Here is a 17403-nt window from a genome sequence, read left to right on the forward strand (position 1 = left end):
GCTGGGTTTAGTCAGTTCTCGAGAGGAAAAATAAAATCTGACGGAGCAACCAGGTGGGATAAAACCATTAGTCGGACAATTCAGTTTTCGTAACGTTCCGGTATAAAAATTCGATAGGCTCTAAACTGGTTACGCGATATCTGCTTTCGACTTTTCCACCTGATTGTGAGCAACTCGAGCGTCCCACGCGCTGACCTTTCGCTCTGATGACTTTCAATCGATGCGATGACTTTTGAACGCCGCGGACAATAAAAAACAAAAAAAGAAGGTAGCAGTAAAAAATTATTGCATCGCCGGTTCGCGTTATTATTCGTTTTAGACACGGCGACTGGCCATATCATTTTGCGAACCATCCAGCTTCCCAACGATCTAAAAGAAAACCTTCCCTAATAACTAGCGAAGAACAGAGACAATGGTAATAACCAGATTTATAAATCCACCTAACAATAGATCCCTCGTAGCGCTAGACAAAGAGAAAAAGGGGGCAGCGCATGGAGAAAGAACAAGAGGAAGAAGAAACGGAGGCGGAGAAGCAGGAGAGAGCAAAAGAGCTCGGAACAGCGTTGATCACGTAACCGCGGGAATAAGGGATAAAGCGTACAAACGTCATTGCCTCAGGCCCCGTTTCCATGGTTACCGTGAACTCAATATCCGCGATGCCTGGGGGTAGTATAGGCCGCGGGCTGTCATCCCTCGATCCTGCCGAGTAGAGAGCCCAACGCTCTGCTTCGACCCTCTCACCCAACTCTCTCTCATCCTATCTCTTTCTGTTCGCAGTTCTGTTTTCCTTCTTCCTTTATCTTTTCATCTGTCCTACCTTATTGTTTCCGTCATTTTCTTTACAATCCCCTCTTTTTTCTACAACTCCTACCCTTTTCTCTGCTCTGTATTTTCCCCTTCATTTCTCTACGTTCCTCTTTTGTCCTTTCTATAATCCTGTTCCTCTTTTTCCCCAAAACTCCACTTTTTTTCGTCCCTTTCCGCAGTTTCTTCTATATCTTTATAACCACCACTCCTTTTTCTCTGTCCCTCGATTGTCCACCTTTCTTCCGTTCTTCTGCCTTTCTCTCTCTCTCTCTCTCTCTCTCTCTCTCTTACCTCTCCTCTTCATGCTACCTATTGCACATTTTACCACCCGCCCCAACGTTCTCCGTCTCTGTCGAGCAACGGCTTGATTATATTCCATTTCTGGATCGCCTCGGGGCCGCCTCAGTCCCAGGTCCTTCAATACACGACACGAGGCGAAGTAGCCTTTGGCGTCAACATGGAAGACGGGCTTGAAATTCGAGAATACGCCGGGACGCAACGCTACCCATTGTCTGCATGAAGGCTGAACGAGCGATATTTTTCACGATATCAATCCTCCACTAACCACGATAACCGCAATTCCATGAAATCATGATATGTTTTTAATCTGTCATCCCAAACTACTTCGGTATATTTCCTTCTGTTTTTTTACATTTTACTCATTTACTTCCTGTAAAGGTATTTTTTTACTTTTTAATATCTTATTGTGTGATTAGTGCAAATTTTATGTACTTAAATAACGACGATAATTAAAGTACATATATATATATATATATATTTCATGGAATTGCGGTTAGTCACGAAGAAGAAATTATGGTCGCGACAACATCAACGATACGAAGCGGATGTGCAAATGGTCAACCATTTGGTAGTTTCTTCAAATGGAATCTTGTACCGAACATTCCCTGAGATAATAGCCCTGAGATAATAAAAATTGATTTTCTGCCACATATGTTTTATTTCACAAACAAAAATAAAAATCATACATAAGTTATTCAATGGTTACTGAAATTTTGCTGATGGAATGTTTAATTGAACTTAAAAAAAAACATTATTTACTATATAAATACATCCATCAAAAAAATTTATCATAAATATAAACGAATATATTAAAACAAAAATGGTACAATAAAAATGATATTTACTCAATTATACTTCCAGTATCTTAATCGTTTAATGTTTTAAATACATTAACAGCCCGAAACTTTATGAACTTTATAATTTCACGGAAGATATATTTACAAGCCGAATTATAACAAGAAAGAACAGAATGTTATTGCTCCTCGAAAAAACTCAATGTACCCTGCATAAAGATCATTTCCCTTTTTTACATAACAAAAAAAGAAACAATTAGAAGCCTAAGAATAAAAAATTCGGGCTATTCTTTGGTGAAACTTATTCTTGTGTTTTATTATCTCTCGATTACGATTTATCCAATTACAATTGTAAAAATATCATACTGTACCAAAACTGCTATGTACCTTTAGTTTTTTTTTTTTTTTTTTGTTTCTTTACATTCCTCTATTTATATATTTATATTAATATTTCCACCTAGTGGCAGTTAGGAGAACGTTATAATATAACTAACTTCGGAAATTTGCGTTTTTTTTTCATCGAGCTCGTAAAAAATGATGCAATCATTCTAAAGAGGAACACGCAGCTAAGTAAAAATTTCTTACACTGTGAAGTGCGCGGCAAAATGTATGGTACAAGTAATTGTATGTGCGCCTTTTTCCGATAAAAGTATATAGCTACTAAAAAACGAATTATTTACATGTTATTACTCGAATAATGTTGCTTCAACGATCTGTTTTGTTTTTTTTTTCTTTTTTTTAATTATAAGCTCTCTCTCTCTCTCTCTCTCTCGCTCGCTCGCTCGCTTTCGCAATGAAAAACTTATATCAATTGCTATTATATATATTTATATATAAAAAGGCAATCATTTCTTGGTGCACGCAATAACAAATAGAATTATGTAGCTGAGATCAATATTGCAATCATATATCCTTGCACCTATTACGCTTTAAATAATTTCTTCCTCTTTTCTTTTTCTTTCTCCTTTTGTACTGATCCACCTCATAATTAATCAGCGCTATGGATAGTCAAAGTTAATAGTTCAGTTTAACTTAACATCTTTTACGCAATTCATCAGTCTTGTGCGCGTATTATATTTTAAATCGATATTGAACCGTTGAAGCATTACGTTCACGTAATTGTAACTGAAATGTTACGTTAGACTCGCTTTTATTCTCCCGTTATTTACACTAGAAGACTCACAGGTGTACGTGCCTTTGCAATATATTTTACTTTTCATCCTTTTCGAATGCCTATCAGGAAATGTTATCGTGCATTCCAAAAAATGTGGAAGCACGAAAATCATCGAGCAGTTGACAGTTAATACAGATTATCAGGATACTTTAGACTTCTTTTTATTATAATTTCTGTTTGTACTCGGATAATCTGAAATAACCATCTCACGCGATTTGCTAAAAAAGATAAATAGTATACCTCGTATTGTATCATTCTGTAACTCCAAACTACAGCAGTACAATAGAAAAACTTCTATTATTGCCTCAACAAACTTATATCAAATTTATATTACGACTTATAAAAATCGATAATTTCTGATATCGGCATCAATGTATAGTATTTATGTTTATATTTAAGACAAGAATTCAATCTATGTTTCGTACGTAAATCTACAAAAATAAACATAAATCATTCAAGATTAAGAACCTGTTTACAACGAAGGTTACCATGGAAAATCTAAACTGATATTATACTTAAAAGCAAATCTGTACGTAATGAATAATACATGCGTATATGGATACATGTATGTATCGATGGTTCTGAATATGAGACATATACAGTAATTTCTTTTTTTTATATTTTTTTAATGTTGCACAAGTATCTATTTCGGGCACGTGTAGTGTAAGACGCTCATGTGATGAGCAAGTTAGGAAAGATTGATATCTTTCTAAATATTCTGTTCGATAATAGGCACACGTACATCTGCAGCAAATTTTTTTACATTATAAATCAGGTACACGCTTTTTTTTTCAATCGATTATATAAAGCATATTTTTCTCTGAAGATTAGCAAAAACTGCACTAATTCCGAAGAGGAAATATAAATGATTAAATTAACATCAATCGAAGAAATATCCGTAATTCTTATTTTTGTAAATATTTCTTTAATAAAAAACGTAACAGCTAATTCTTTTATAAACACTGAAAATGTAGATTACAACATAATATACTGATAACAATTCCATCTTATTATGGAGAGTAGCTATATTCTGTTGTACCAACATTGAAATTATCACTATTTAGTATTTTATATGTAAGGTATTGTACAAATTATTCCATACTTTTTGGACAGTGTGCTCACAGTATATTATTACATTACAGTTTGCAAAAATACGATTTATTATGTTAACAAAACACGCACTCTTCATACTGTTGCTACAGTGTCCAAAAGTATAGGTCAAGTGTTACAATATAGTAGGCATATACATAAATGACAATATACACACATTCATTCGATTCACCATATAACAACACTTATATATGGCCACACAACATCCTTCCTATAAAGAGACTATCCAAGACTGATCATCAGGCATGTGCTCATACACATTGCTCTTTCCAATGATGCAATTTTGTGTTGAAAAATAAAGAACAATCTATTATATTACATTTAAAAAATCTTCAGTCATTTACAAATAGGGAAGCCTATCGACACGGTAGAAATAATCTTATCTTGGATGTATATGGAATCCCGACGTGATTCGTAATAAATTTCATTGTATGTAACTTATGAAACACTGTACAATGCAACGCACACTAACGTCACATGATTCGTCAAGGTCCATTGAGGCCAGCTCACACAAGACCATGTAGATAGAGCGCCAGATATCGGGCGGGTCACTTAAGTTCCTGCCCTTTATAGAACATCACTTCAAGTATGATTTATATAGCATTGTGCTCCTACACGTTTCTTTTTCTTGTTCAAGAAGGAACAATAAGTCTCTGAAATTCACTTTCTTTAAACGTGGTTTCATTGGCATTTGTCTATTAATCCCAGTCGCTGAAGCGTTCAAGCCAGAATTACTGCCAGGACTATTGACAGACACCCCTATGTCAAGTCTAGGCTTTTTACGCGGACCAATTGCTCTCAAAGCTGTCAAGTTTGCTTCCCTTTGCCTTAATTCCTCCATTTCCGCACGTTGCATCTACATGAAATTTCGGATGCTAATTAATTCTTCTTACGCTATATTTTTTTCCAAATCTATATATTTGTGAAAGTACCTCTTTAGCTTTTGCCTTTAACTTGGCTTGTTCTGGATCTTCTGTTTTTGCACGACTTTTTGCTGCACGTAGAAGTATTTCTCTCTCTTGTTCTTCGTGTCTTCTACGTTCCACTTTATCCAAATCTTCTAAAAATTTTAATTGTGCCCTAACATCCTGTGTTACTTCGTAACGTGGGTCCACCTGTAACCATTATACATTATTTATGCTAGAAATACTCAATTTGATTAACAATTATGATATAAAATTGAATCCTCATTCAATTTATTATAATCTGTAAACTTCACCTTTATCAAATCGGCTCTATGTTCTGCTATCACTGCTAATTTTTCTATTAAATTTTTTAACCTTTCTTGTGCAGCGTGAGATATTAACGCCGCAACTTCTTGATTAGGTTCTTCTAATCCATAATTGGAAACTAAAAAATAAGTTTATATCATATCTATGTCACATATATTATATGTACTATGTCACGTATTCACATCAAACAATTGACAGAGGTAACTACCGATTTGTTTTATTCTTTGCTGTAATGGTGTAATATGTAAGAATACTTCATCTTTACAGGATCTGATTTGTGTTCCAACAAATTCTGTAGAACCAAGAATCCTTTGCGATTCTTCGGCGAGATTAACACCACCCATAGCTGCGACATCATTGATATCGTCATCTCCCCTATTTAAGCAAAATAAGCGTACATATATAATGAATAAACATTACGAAACAATATGACAAACAATGAAAAATCGTTGCTTACGTATATCCTGCAGACGAAAATGTCTTTTTTTCTTTTTCTTTAGTAACTGGCTTTGGAACAAAAGAAGGCACTATGGCTTTATTAACAGTAGTGGCTGTGTTGACTGTTTTGCCTTGCGCTATGGTTGGAACTGTTTTAACAACAGTTGTAGCAATAGGTGGTTTTTGAACTGTAGGCACAGTAGGTCGAATCCCAGTTATCGCCGCTGTTGATTTCACAGTATATGGTGCAGCAGCATTACGAACTGCTGTTGCGACAGGTCGTATCTAAAACAATAAGTACTTTATAATTTACTTCAATCTAATATTAAGGAATATAACCTAATTTTAACATATAAATGGCCAGTTGAATTTTTCGGATCGTACCTACACAGATAGCAGACGACATTTGGATACAAATACATGAAAATATAATTTTTATATTTCTTGTTTTGAATATATATATACGGTTTATATTTATATAATATAGTTTTGAATATATATTTATTTTAGAATCTATTTTTTCGTCGTCCTCTAAATGTGTAATGATATCCAACCGGTCATTTACATAAGTCTAAAAAAAGACAACAAATAAAAAGATATTTTATAAAAATGTATAATCGCAAGCAAGTAGTACACCAATCATTAACAACCAAGAATCAGAGCATTAATTTGTTTCTATTACGGAAATTAAATTACAGAGCTTATATATACAGCAATATATTTACAATTCAAATAATATATTCTAATGTAACAAAATTAAACCTCTTCTTATATCTTACCAGCCTTTGTTGAACTGGCTGAGCAGGTCGTGGGACTGTAGTTGTAGCAGGTAGTGTAGGTAATGGATTCATTACTCTTACTTGTGTAGTTGGAGTAACTGCTGTTACAGGAATTGTTGTAGCTGTTACAGCAAGAGTTGGTCGAAGCTGATTCTGCTACATTATATTATAAAATACATTAATTAGTATTATTAGTATTATTATATATATATGATTACTATTATTATAGTATTAATTAGTATAACCAAATTGAGAATTACTATCAATTAGATTCAATAACAAATTCATCAATACTGTACATAAAAATACACTAATCTATTGATAGATACTAAATTTATTATGTATTTCATATAAATTATATTTCAACTGAGATGGGAGGTAATTACAGATTTTTAGTCTCCGTGGTTTCATCTGCTTTTCAGTTCAACTTTATCTGATAAAATTTTAATATCTCTTTTTTACATTTGAACAAAATTTTTAAACATAAAACTACTTTCCAAGTTTAATTTATAAATAACCTGCCATAAAAAAACTTTAGATATTAAAAATCATCTTTTATCGCCATATTTTCCAGAAACTGCAAAATATGTATCTTGTACAAATCTCAACAACAATCTCTCTCAGTGATACGACTTGAAACTCTGAAATATCAACATAGATCAGTGCTGTCCATGAAGGTATCTTACGCGATTTTATTCGTCCTCACGCGTTATCGTTATAAAAGGAAGAAAGTTTAGAAAGATATCAACAAGTCTGACATGTGATTTTTTTCTTTTCTTATTTGAGTCTAAAAGCAGAAGGCAATATACGAGAATGGGAAGAATCCACTTTATTCGCAAGTAGTACTTATACAGCACTGATATACACATATAAATGTAAACACACAATAACATTATATGTAGACTATGTATTTATTCATGAACAATTTCTACGAACTGTTTGTAAATTTATACGAGACTTTACCTGTGTTACTACAGGAGTGGTAGATGTTACAGGAAAAACAACATTGGCTGGAGGGGGTTTTATTCCCTCTATGACCAATTCTTTTGTAACGAGAGATTGACGTAAAAGTGGCAAACTTTTCTTGAGAAATCCAATCAGACATGGTTGTGGTGATGCATTTAATAATCGTTCAAGCCTATCACAGAACTCTTCAGGTTCAACTTTAGTATCAATTAACTCTTGTATTAAAGTCCGAACATTTCGTTCCACCGCTTTAGGTTCACGACTAGACAACTCTAGCAAGTTTGCTAAAAATTTACGGCACTTTTCTTTGGTATTATCTGTAGCTTGACGCTAAAATTAAAAAAGACACCATAACAAACTTAGTATACTATAAGCAAAATTATTGGTTGCATTTAACAACCAATATACACATTTCTTTTTAGTAATTGTATATAATACATACTGGTGTAGATGTCTGAACTGTTTGAACAGTAGTAACAGGTGGAGTAGGAGTACTTGAAGCAGCAGCAGTTACTGTTGCTGGAGTTGTAGTTGTTGTTGTAATAGTTGCAGCCGCAGTCTGTACAGATAAACAGATACTATAAGATTTTCTATATTTAAAATTAAACAAAGAAAATAAACTTTTATTTGATAATTCTATGTTTAAAAAATTAATGAATATGTACATTTTTCTTTAAATGATATTTATGAATTTGTAACTTCTATAAAATTCTATATGAATTACAAAACTGCAATGTCATTCAAATTATTTAGAAGCATTTTGCAGCATTGCTAAAAATAAAATATAAACAGCAAATTTATGATATGAATAATAATTTTATATATAGAACATGCTTTTATTTTTAAATTTATAAAAATATTCGTAGCATCACATTTTCCTTTTTCTATTTCTACAATTATAATCTACATATGTCCTCTATATGCATGCTGAACTTCGGATTCCTCAAACACAAAATCTACATTTTTATGATTTTCTCCATTATTTTTATTATTTCAAGAAATCAGATGTCAATAAATACATATATTGTGATTTGATACAATAAGTTTAATGATATTATGTATTAAAGACGCACTTGTACCTTGTACAGACTCGTAATTTCTTTTACTATGTTATTCTTTAATTGCTTTTTATTAAGCTGTACATAATATACTTAATTTTAATTTATATACATAAGTACTGTACATGTTTGCAGAAGAAATATTTTATAAGGAACTAATACTTTATGAATCAACTTATTAAAATACAATTTTTTATATATGAAATTCTAGCAGAAAATAAATACATGAAGAATCAAGAATGTTAACCTCATATTTATCTTTTTCAACTAATAATTTTTATAATGCCTTGAATATAAATTACTATTTGGAAATAATTTCTAAAGTTGTGTAAATATGAATTCCGTTTCAATGAAAAAAAAAATTTATATAAATATGAAGAAAGTGTCACTGTTCTGTTAAAAATAATTGCAATAAATATATAAATTTCTTTGCTTTCCAAAATTTCAAAAATGAATTACTCTATGATACCCTTAACCAGTATAACATGCAATATCTATACGCATGATAACAGCATTGAATTTAATAAAATAATTGCATTTTTTAAAAATGTAGAAAGTCTACAATAAAGAGGCACCCCAGCAAATAAGCCAATACGAAAATAAAATTTTCTGTATACTACATAAAACTTCTGTTTTATGACGATTGGATATTTTCATAAATCCTTAAATCAATAATATAATATGTAAATATAAATTCTTTTTTGCATATATCAGTGATATTTATACACCTAATTATATTTTAAAGAAAATTTCATATGATCGAAATAACACAAAGATAGAATGAAAGAATATAAACATAATACATAGCCTTACCAATAACACCATTCCAACTAATGGCACAAACTAAAAATCTACTACTGCACTACATCGAGTCTTGTAAGAGGTATAAGAATGCGTCACCTGAATAGATTTTCTTAACGTGGCGAGTGGTGGGCCATTGAACTGTGTATTCAGCCTACTTACGGCCGGCACTGAGGCTAAGCGATAGGTAGTGCCCGGAGATGGTGCAGCAACCACTGCATTTCCTGCTATACTATTTGGTGTAACTGCAGTACCACCAGGTGTACCTGCTGTTGGAGGTGGCCCTACCCTTAGTAATTGAAACTGTCCAGTTTCTGTTTTTAATAGTATATGACCCTGCGTTCCAGGTTGAAGACCATGTAATGTTTGCAATGTTATCTAAAAAAATTTTTTTTTAATTTTAAAACAATTAAAACAATAAGGACATTAACGCATACATAATAGAAGCAAAAATTTATAAAAAAATATTTTTCGATACAATATCACACATTATTCTTGATAATAAAATAATAAAATCAAAATTGATTTATAAACTACAAATATCTTACCCCTGAAGTTCCAGGTCTTGTTCCAATCATGTGTTGACCAATCAGTACTCTAGATGGAACTTGCTTGCCTGCTTGTTGTCCTGTCACCGGTGTGCCAGGACGCATTGCATTAACGTTAAGAATTTGCACATTGCTGGGTACTATCGTAGATGTAACTCCAGCTTTACCCTGTAGTGCTGTGCTGACTGCATTGCCAGCCACAGAAACAGGAACAGACATCGGAACAGAAACCATGCCACTTGGTGCTGCACTAGTCTTTAACACCAAAGCTGTACCTGTCGGCTTATTTACACTAGCAACTGTTTGACTGCCTGTTTCACTAACAGAACCAACATTAGAAACAACATTTGATGGTGTCTGTAACACTGCCTGTGAAGTTATTCCCAAAGTACCATTGGCTAATTGTCCAACAGTTTGTGCAGGAAAAGAAAGTTTATTATTTGCAGTAGCCACCCCTGTGGTCGCTATTACTTGACCAACGGTAGGATAAATTATTTTGACAGGTTCATGTGTTTTGGTAAGGCTTGGTATATTTGTCGTTTGATTGCTGGTCGCCTGGTTTGTAGTAACTTGATTGATATAAGCAGCAGAAGGGACTGCTGACTGTGTATGCTGTTGCTGCTGTTGTGTAGTAACCTGTGGCGCCACTGTGTTTGAGGTAACCACGTTTACAGGGAGAAGAGTACTCGTGGTAATAGGCTTCGTAACTTCTTGATTCATCAGACTATTTACTGTAGTAACACCGCCGCCGTTTGAAACCCCATGTTTCTGTGGTTGTACCGCGGTGATGGTGCCCCCGTTGGAAATACCACTGTTCACTTGATGATTCTGCTGGCTAACTGATGCAGAACTGACTTGATGACCAGAAACAGCAGGCGTCGATGTTACTAGTTGTGTTTCAAGGGAGCCTACTATTGCGTTCACTGCAGATTCATCGACGTCCGTGCTCAGAGCTTCCTCCAGAAACTTAGCTGACGCCATTTTCTTCCAAGCTCCAACTGTAAACTGATCTACGCATGCGCCTGTCGCAAATGGTTCCCATGGTGCATTGCCCCCCCCACCATAGTTGAAAATTATACGCGGCCTTTCTTCTGTTTACTTTCCACCAATCTCAAATTCATCGTTGTTTCTCACCATTGTGAAAAATTCTATCAATCCTTTCTTAACTCAACAACGAATTACCATGTTCTTTACTTCTTCTACATCGGAAAAGCAATTATCGCCATATTACATGCAACGTCGATCATTTATGTTATGGCTGTCAATACTCGGCATGCAAACACGTCACCCGCCAAAATGGCTATCTTCGAAACTATAAAATCGTACGCGGTTCGCATTTTTAACAACATTATATTGATATATAAATCGAAAAATTATAAACATGTATAAAAATGTTCAATCCCTGAGAGCTCTGTACATTTACTTCCTTTAAGGATGCTGTTACTGTTAGTAACAGTTGCCTTAAACAATATGTGTTCCATAATCAATCATTTTATAAGCATCTGTATCCTTCCCGCGTTCCGCAAACTTTCTCAATTAAAACACATCGAATTTGTAAATAAGACTTAACGATTTACGCTGAAGACGATTCTAACGCCCTCTGACAATGAAGAATTAAAATATAATTGCTATCTCAATTTTTGGCGGTACAATCTATCTTATATTATTTATTTAATGTAATAATGAATTGTAGAATAAATCCCTCCAAAAAGTTAGTATTTGAAACAAAAAACTTGATATGATTATTTCTTTTGTATCTTTTTACGCAATTCCTTGTTCTCACAGTATGTATTATTATTTATTTATTATTTTCTGTAATATACTTGAAATAATCTGCATAAAAAATTATACGGATATCAGCATTAACAGTGAAAAATATGACATTTCTTAAATATCTTATCCTAATCGAAAAAGATCCTTATATCACCTTTATAGTTTCATACTTTATTTAACATTTTATCAGATATATTTAAATATCTGCAGATTAATTTACAATAAATTTATATAAAATGTCATAGTTCAAATTTTATTAATAAAGTAACATACATACTAAATTGCTACACGAAGATATAAATACAAACAGAATTTAATTGTTCGAAATTTATACAAATGTCCATCTGTATTTCGGACCATAAGAATATATAATTGAATACATTTGAAATATCACTGATATATCGTATTGTACAAAAAGAAAGATTTTTTTATGGCGATGGTGACCAATGGGGCCAAGTTTGGATGACACTGTATAATGCATCTCCCGGACTCAAAGTCCGCGAAACTTGTCGGTGTCCTAATAATTTATAATCCGGCGCAATTTTACCATTTTCAATGCCCAATTCGATAAGTCGTTGCGCAGCGTACAGTTGACTTTTAGATGGTATTACAGTGTTGAATGTTCCGATAAAAGAAATACCTATGCTAATATTATTGAATCCAAAGGAATGAGCGCCCATAAAATCCCAACTGCGACCAACGTATACATATCCATCGCCACCAACAAGAAAGTTATAAGCGATATCCGACCATTGTCTAGATTCTATGTGATATGTTTGTATATTTCGAACGTGAAATGTACATTGCGCTTGTGTTTTACAAAATTCAGTTACCGTATGACTAATAATCACGTACGGTACCGGAAGTTTCATCTTTGTTAAATCTTTCGTAGGTGGTTGAGCACCCCATTCACTTCGTTCAATGAAACGAACATTTTTTACTTTATCTGTAATTTAATTAATATAATTTAGTTACAAACAATTCGTTGACAAGCAACAGATATATTAATTCTTCAGACATTTTCAGTTATCGTTAAACTACAAATTGAGCGACAAATATAACAAAAATTAACGAAATATGATGATTAAGAAAATTATGAATATTACCTCCGAGTCCAGAATCTGGAATTTGCGGAAAACCTACAGATGTTGTAGTAGTAGAATTGCGCGTGAGGTATACATTCGCAATGACAACGACAATTATAAGAAGCAAAGCTAGTAAACACAAAAACGCTGCGCATCGCCAGGTCCACAACCATTTTGTTACTAAAATAACATAAAAGTATTATTAGACGAAAGAAATCATTACATTACTAATATTATTAGCAATATATTTATACAGATGATTTTGATAATATTTATTTTATACGTTTTAATCCTTTCTTAAAAATTTCTTACATCTGTCACCAGCGTTTTTTGTTCTAATTTCATAGCACTCACTGTTCTCGGTCAATCTATGTCAGAATAAACATATTTTTAAATAAAATAAAAATATAAAAATGCAAATACCGTGCGAATCAAAAATTGCATATTATATATATTAACATCAATTAAGATTATATCTATTATAAGCTGCACATACCTTTTTATTCTGACATAAAAACAAATATACGACTTTGGTTTATTCATTATTTTGTTAGCGTAATAACAGCAACAATAGGGTTTTAAACCCAAAGTACAGAGATGGAACTAGATCGAAGTACCTATATACTGTGTAGAAAAAAATATGGTCTGCGAAATCGTTCGTAGCTGTCTCTGCTAATTCTTGGAATTCCCCCTTATTTTATCAATTTCCTAACACAGATTTTAAAATATCATTATTTCCTGTCGTTTGTGTCATTCCCATTTAATAACTGTGCAATGATAAAATTGCATAATTAACGACAAAAGGTCTACGCATTTACGATAAAAGAAATTTTATTTACACATAAAAAGTTAATCAATCCAACATTTGTAGAGAAAACATTAAAAAAGTGTTTAGTATAAGATAAAATACATAAATAAGAACACCTTTTATTTTTGCATCATTCCGTTATATTTAAAATAAGGCTATTTCAAATAATCAACTATCTATAAATAGTTTCCAGAAAATGAAGACAATCACGGTATCAGGTACGATGCAAACGAGCGACTTTAATCTGCGCAATATTGCTGCGATCATATGTCTGTCTCCGTTGTTCTTGGTTAAGGAAACAAAGAAAGACATATGATTGCAACAATATCGCGCAGACAAAAGTGGCTCGTCTGCATTTAGGATCAGTGCATTCAAAATTAATCCATCATAAAAAATGGAGAAAATTTAGATTCAATAGCTAGCCAATGAAACTTATATGTAGCTAAACCTAATAGATTCTATTTCTGTTACGCTCATTTTTACAGATTGCCATAAAAACATCCACAGAAACCTAAACACGCACAGCACCTATCGAGAAAAGACTACTAAAAAAAATTACCGTTACGGAGATCAGGATTTTGTGATAAGATCGCAGTCGAAGCTCCTTTGGTAGTCGACAAATCAGAGGTATTTGCATTCGATGCTTGAACATTATCGCTCTTCGCCGTATTGGGTTCCTGTATTGAAGTCGGGTTCGTGTAAACGAACTGCTTTATTGTTACTGGACCTTTATAGAAGGTTTTGTTACCAAGATGCACGTTACTCGAATTCTTCACGCGCACATCACCAAAATTTGAAACATCTGCATTTGGAAGCACCACATTGCCATCGACGGTGGTCACTTCTTGATGTTGCTTAAACACTGCCGGCACGGGTAAGTCTGGTACCCAATCTCCTTCATCGATATCCGTTTCATCATCCTCACTGTCATCTTCTATGTTACTGCACTGCGTAGAGGAACCGGCAAGACTGCCATTTCCGGTGACGTTAACCACGGTATCAATAGAAGAATGCACTATCTCACCTCCACAGTTTTCGTTATCGCGATTTTCAATGGAGGCGTTGCTTATTTGATTTGAATCTTTTAAATATTGGTTTTCGTCCGTTTGTCGATGCTGTTGCACCAATGTCACCATACCAACACACTGCAGAAAGAAAAAGTAACGTTTAACACGTTACAAAATTTGTATGCTGACGAAAAAATGTAATTACTTATCATACATTTTAATTACGTTATTGTACACTATGAATGTAAGTAGTTTAAATATGCAAATGAAACTATTTTCTTAATGAGGAATCTTCAACCAAGAATGAAGAACACGTCTGATAGATGATAAGTTCATACAATATGATTAATAAAGAATTTGAGTTTGACAATGAAATAAGAATAATAAAAGAGATTAGCGATAAAGATATGTATGTAATAGAATTTAATAATTATACATGCTCAAGTTTACACTGAGATTTGATTCAGTCTTATACTTCGACCAATGTATCCCAGTAACAATAAATACGCTAAGTTGCATATAATCATATACATACATTCTGACCAATCTATACTTGTAAATTCCAGAACATTAGACATATCATTTGACAAACAATACGTATATGCTGTAAATGACTGGATAATCTTTCATAAAATCTTTTGTAGGATATTATATCCTTTGTTTTCCTAACACATTTCTATTCCTAAGACATTTCAAGCAAACATTATCGTTAATCACTTGTAGAATAGATACATATTTAGAAAGTTACTAATCTATGATCAATTTACATAATAGCCTACAACTTAGATCATCAAAGTCATTTTTGAGGTACCGAATAGCTTAAAATATTTATATTTACATTTGCTCCATTCTTTTCCATTTATTGAACAAATTTAATAACAAAACGAACAAATTATGTTATTATCCTAATTTTTCAATTTTTTAGTTAGTTATGACTAGCTAATAATGGCTTATCGTAATATGTATTTGGAGTGGCGTTAATCGCACTAATGGGGCGAAGATCAATGTATACTATAAAATTTACGCAATCATAAAATACTGAACATGACAAAACTAAAGAATCGGAAGATGTCAAAGGGAAAACTTTTACAAGGAAAATTTTAATAAGAAAGATAAAGAAGACAAAAAATTTGATAATAACAATAATAATTATGCAGAAAAGTTAACAATGACGAAGAATGATTAAAGTAATTTTAGTTTCAAGTATGTATCAAGTGAATCATAATGGAATTACCTCGCACAGATCATCGTTTCCATTGACCACAGTCACTTTGTCCGCGCCTCTAATTATTATTATCAGCTTTTAACATGGCGTCTTTATAGTTGAATTTTCATCAACGCTGCTCTAGAGGAAGATATCGATGAACGGAGCTCTCAAAAATTGTACGGTTTTCAAATACTTTGTGCATGCCACTCACTGTACATTTACACACGCGATACATATAATATATATATATATATATATATATATATATATATATATAAAATTTATATAATTATGAAAACACGTTCATAAAGTAAATGTTAATCTTATAATGATTCTGTACTGTCGGACACTATTGCCGGTGATACCACGCGCCTCCGAAGGTCGCAGCTGGAACTTCGACACAGTTAAACTCGTGTTTTCACACCCCGTAAAAATGTATGTCACATAAAAAAAAATTAGACGTAATCCGACGCGTCGCTGAAATTTGTAAACGACTCGACTAATATTAACATCCTATCGCTTCGTTCACTGTCTTCGCTTCGTCTCACGTCGTTTCACAACTCTACGTCACTGCTTTGTGACGTTCAGCGAGTTTCACGAAGGACGTGACAGTCGTTAGCACACACGGTTGGAGAAGGAAATCTTCGATACGTCACTGGCGTATATTAAAATGAAGCTAAAGGAAGATTTAAAAAGAAGCTGGTGAAATGTTCACGCCCAATTCATCATTATCAGTTAAGCAGCACTTTCACTGTTTCACGAATCTCTTTACGATAAGACACGAGGTCTCAATCAATGAAAACTAAAGCGAACTGATTAAATAGGATTGTCCAGCGTCGGTATTATCTATCCGTGATTTGTCGTCATGACGAACTGTCGATGATTTGTCGACCAAGCTGCAAAATTGTTTGCGATCCCTCTCTCCGTCTTTTTTTTCATCGTGTACAACTGGAAATTCTAGTCTTACATCTCGTCGAATTGTAAGTCACTGAAATGCAGAGTTCAACCGTGCAACTTGCTGCTAGCAATATTTATTTTTGTAAAGTTAGATACGATATGATAATAGCAATGAACTTATCCCACTGCGTTTTCCCATTTCACATGTTGTTTGCATGATAATGATGCTTGAAATCAGAGTAATATAGATTATTACATACCTACTGTTAGATTGTACTTGTTTATTTTTTTATGAATTAACACACGAGTTTATATTATAATATTACACGCAATCTATTATAATAATTTCCTACTTAACTTTTATGTATCCTCTTATTTGACACTTAAGTCTCATGTTATCTAAGTAGTTAACGCTTCGATTATACATGTATACATATGTAGCATAGCAGTTGATAAAAAACACTCATGTTTTGAAGATTATCTGCCGAAATATGCAATATGTTTGCATGTTTCAAAGAATCTTTCATTATACATAAAATTTAAATATATATATGTATAATCTTGTTATTAGTTCAAGGTATTAAGTAACTAAAAAAAATGTTTGAAACATATGAGACAA

The 17403-nt window shown here is 33.0% G+C and overlaps 2 protein-coding genes and 1 long non-coding RNA gene across 5 annotated transcripts; 1 reads left to right on the plus strand and 2 right to left on the minus strand.

The window, feature by feature from the left end:
• Positions 1 to 2289: 2289 nt before the first annotated feature.
• LOC132916500 (transcription initiation factor TFIID subunit 4) lies at positions 2290 to 11781 on the minus strand. 3 transcript variants are annotated; one of them, XM_060976566.1, is made up of 10 exons: positions 10008 to 11781; positions 9622 to 9837; positions 8043 to 8159; positions 7598 to 7930; positions 6635 to 6790; positions 5875 to 6140; positions 5626 to 5792; positions 5405 to 5535; positions 5118 to 5300; positions 2290 to 5041 (listed from the first exon to the last, which is right to left on the minus strand). In XM_060976566.1, exons 1-10 carry the CDS (start codon positions 10986 to 10988, stop codon positions 4763 to 4765), a joined length of 2829 nt encoding a protein of 942 aa, XP_060832549.1. In that variant the 5' UTR covers positions 10989 to 11781; the 3' UTR covers positions 2290 to 4762. The 3 variants fall into 3 exon arrangements, with proteins under 3 accessions (XP_060832549.1, XP_060832548.1, XP_060832547.1); XM_060976565.1 differs by having other exon boundaries at positions 6635 to 6787; positions 9559 to 9837; XM_060976564.1 differs by having other exon boundaries at positions 9559 to 9837.
• A 144-nt stretch (positions 11782 to 11925) lies between these two features.
• Positions 11926 to 16989, minus strand: LOC132916501 (peptidoglycan-recognition protein LC-like). The gene is made up of 5 exons (XM_060976567.1): positions 16640 to 16989; positions 15915 to 16563; positions 14233 to 14818; positions 12887 to 13045; positions 11926 to 12726 (listed from the first exon to the last, which is right to left on the minus strand). Exons 3-5 carry the CDS (start codon positions 14807 to 14809, stop codon positions 12209 to 12211), a joined length of 1254 nt encoding a protein of 417 aa, XP_060832550.1. The 5' UTR covers positions 14810 to 14818; positions 15915 to 16563; positions 16640 to 16989; the 3' UTR covers positions 11926 to 12208.
• On the plus strand, positions 15414 to 16046 carry LOC132916502 (uncharacterized). The gene is made up of 2 exons (XR_009660109.1): positions 15414 to 15487; positions 15606 to 16046. It is a non-coding gene; the product is annotated as an uncharacterized LOC132916502 (long non-coding RNA).
• Positions 16990 to 17403: the final 414 nt, after the last annotated feature.

This window comes from Bombus pascuorum, chromosome 2 (assembly GCF_905332965.1).
Source record: "Bombus pascuorum chromosome 2, iyBomPasc1.1, whole genome shotgun sequence".
NCBI classification, from domain to species: domain Eukaryota; kingdom Metazoa; phylum Arthropoda; class Insecta; order Hymenoptera; family Apidae; genus Bombus; species Bombus pascuorum.

Excerpts from the sequence above, each read along its gene's own strand:
- LOC132916500 (XM_060976564.1), bottom strand. The coding sequence starts at position 10,988 with ATGGCGTCAGCTAAGTTTCTGGAGGAAGCTCTGAGCACGGACGTCGAT. Across the intron at positions 6,141-6,634 it reads AGCCAGTTCAACAAAGGCTG|ATACGACCTGTCGCAACAGC; the intron begins GTAAGATATAAG and ends TTATTGTTTTAG. Across the intron at positions 5,536-5,625 it reads GCAAAGAATAAAACAAATCG|TTTCCAATTATGGATTAGAA; the intron begins GTAGTTACCTCT and ends CTTATTTTTTAG.
- LOC132916501 (XM_060976567.1), bottom strand. The coding sequence starts at position 14,809 with ATGGTGACATTGGTGCAACAGCATCGACAAACGGACGAAAACCAATAT. Across the intron at positions 13,046-14,232 it reads AAATCCTGATCTCCGTAACG|TAACAAAATGGTTGTGGACC; the intron begins GTAATTTTTTTT and ends ATGTTATTTTAG. Across the intron at positions 12,727-12,886 it reads TCCAGATTCTGGACTCGGAG|ATAAAGTAAAAAATGTTCGT; the intron begins GTAATATTCATA and ends ATTAAATTACAG.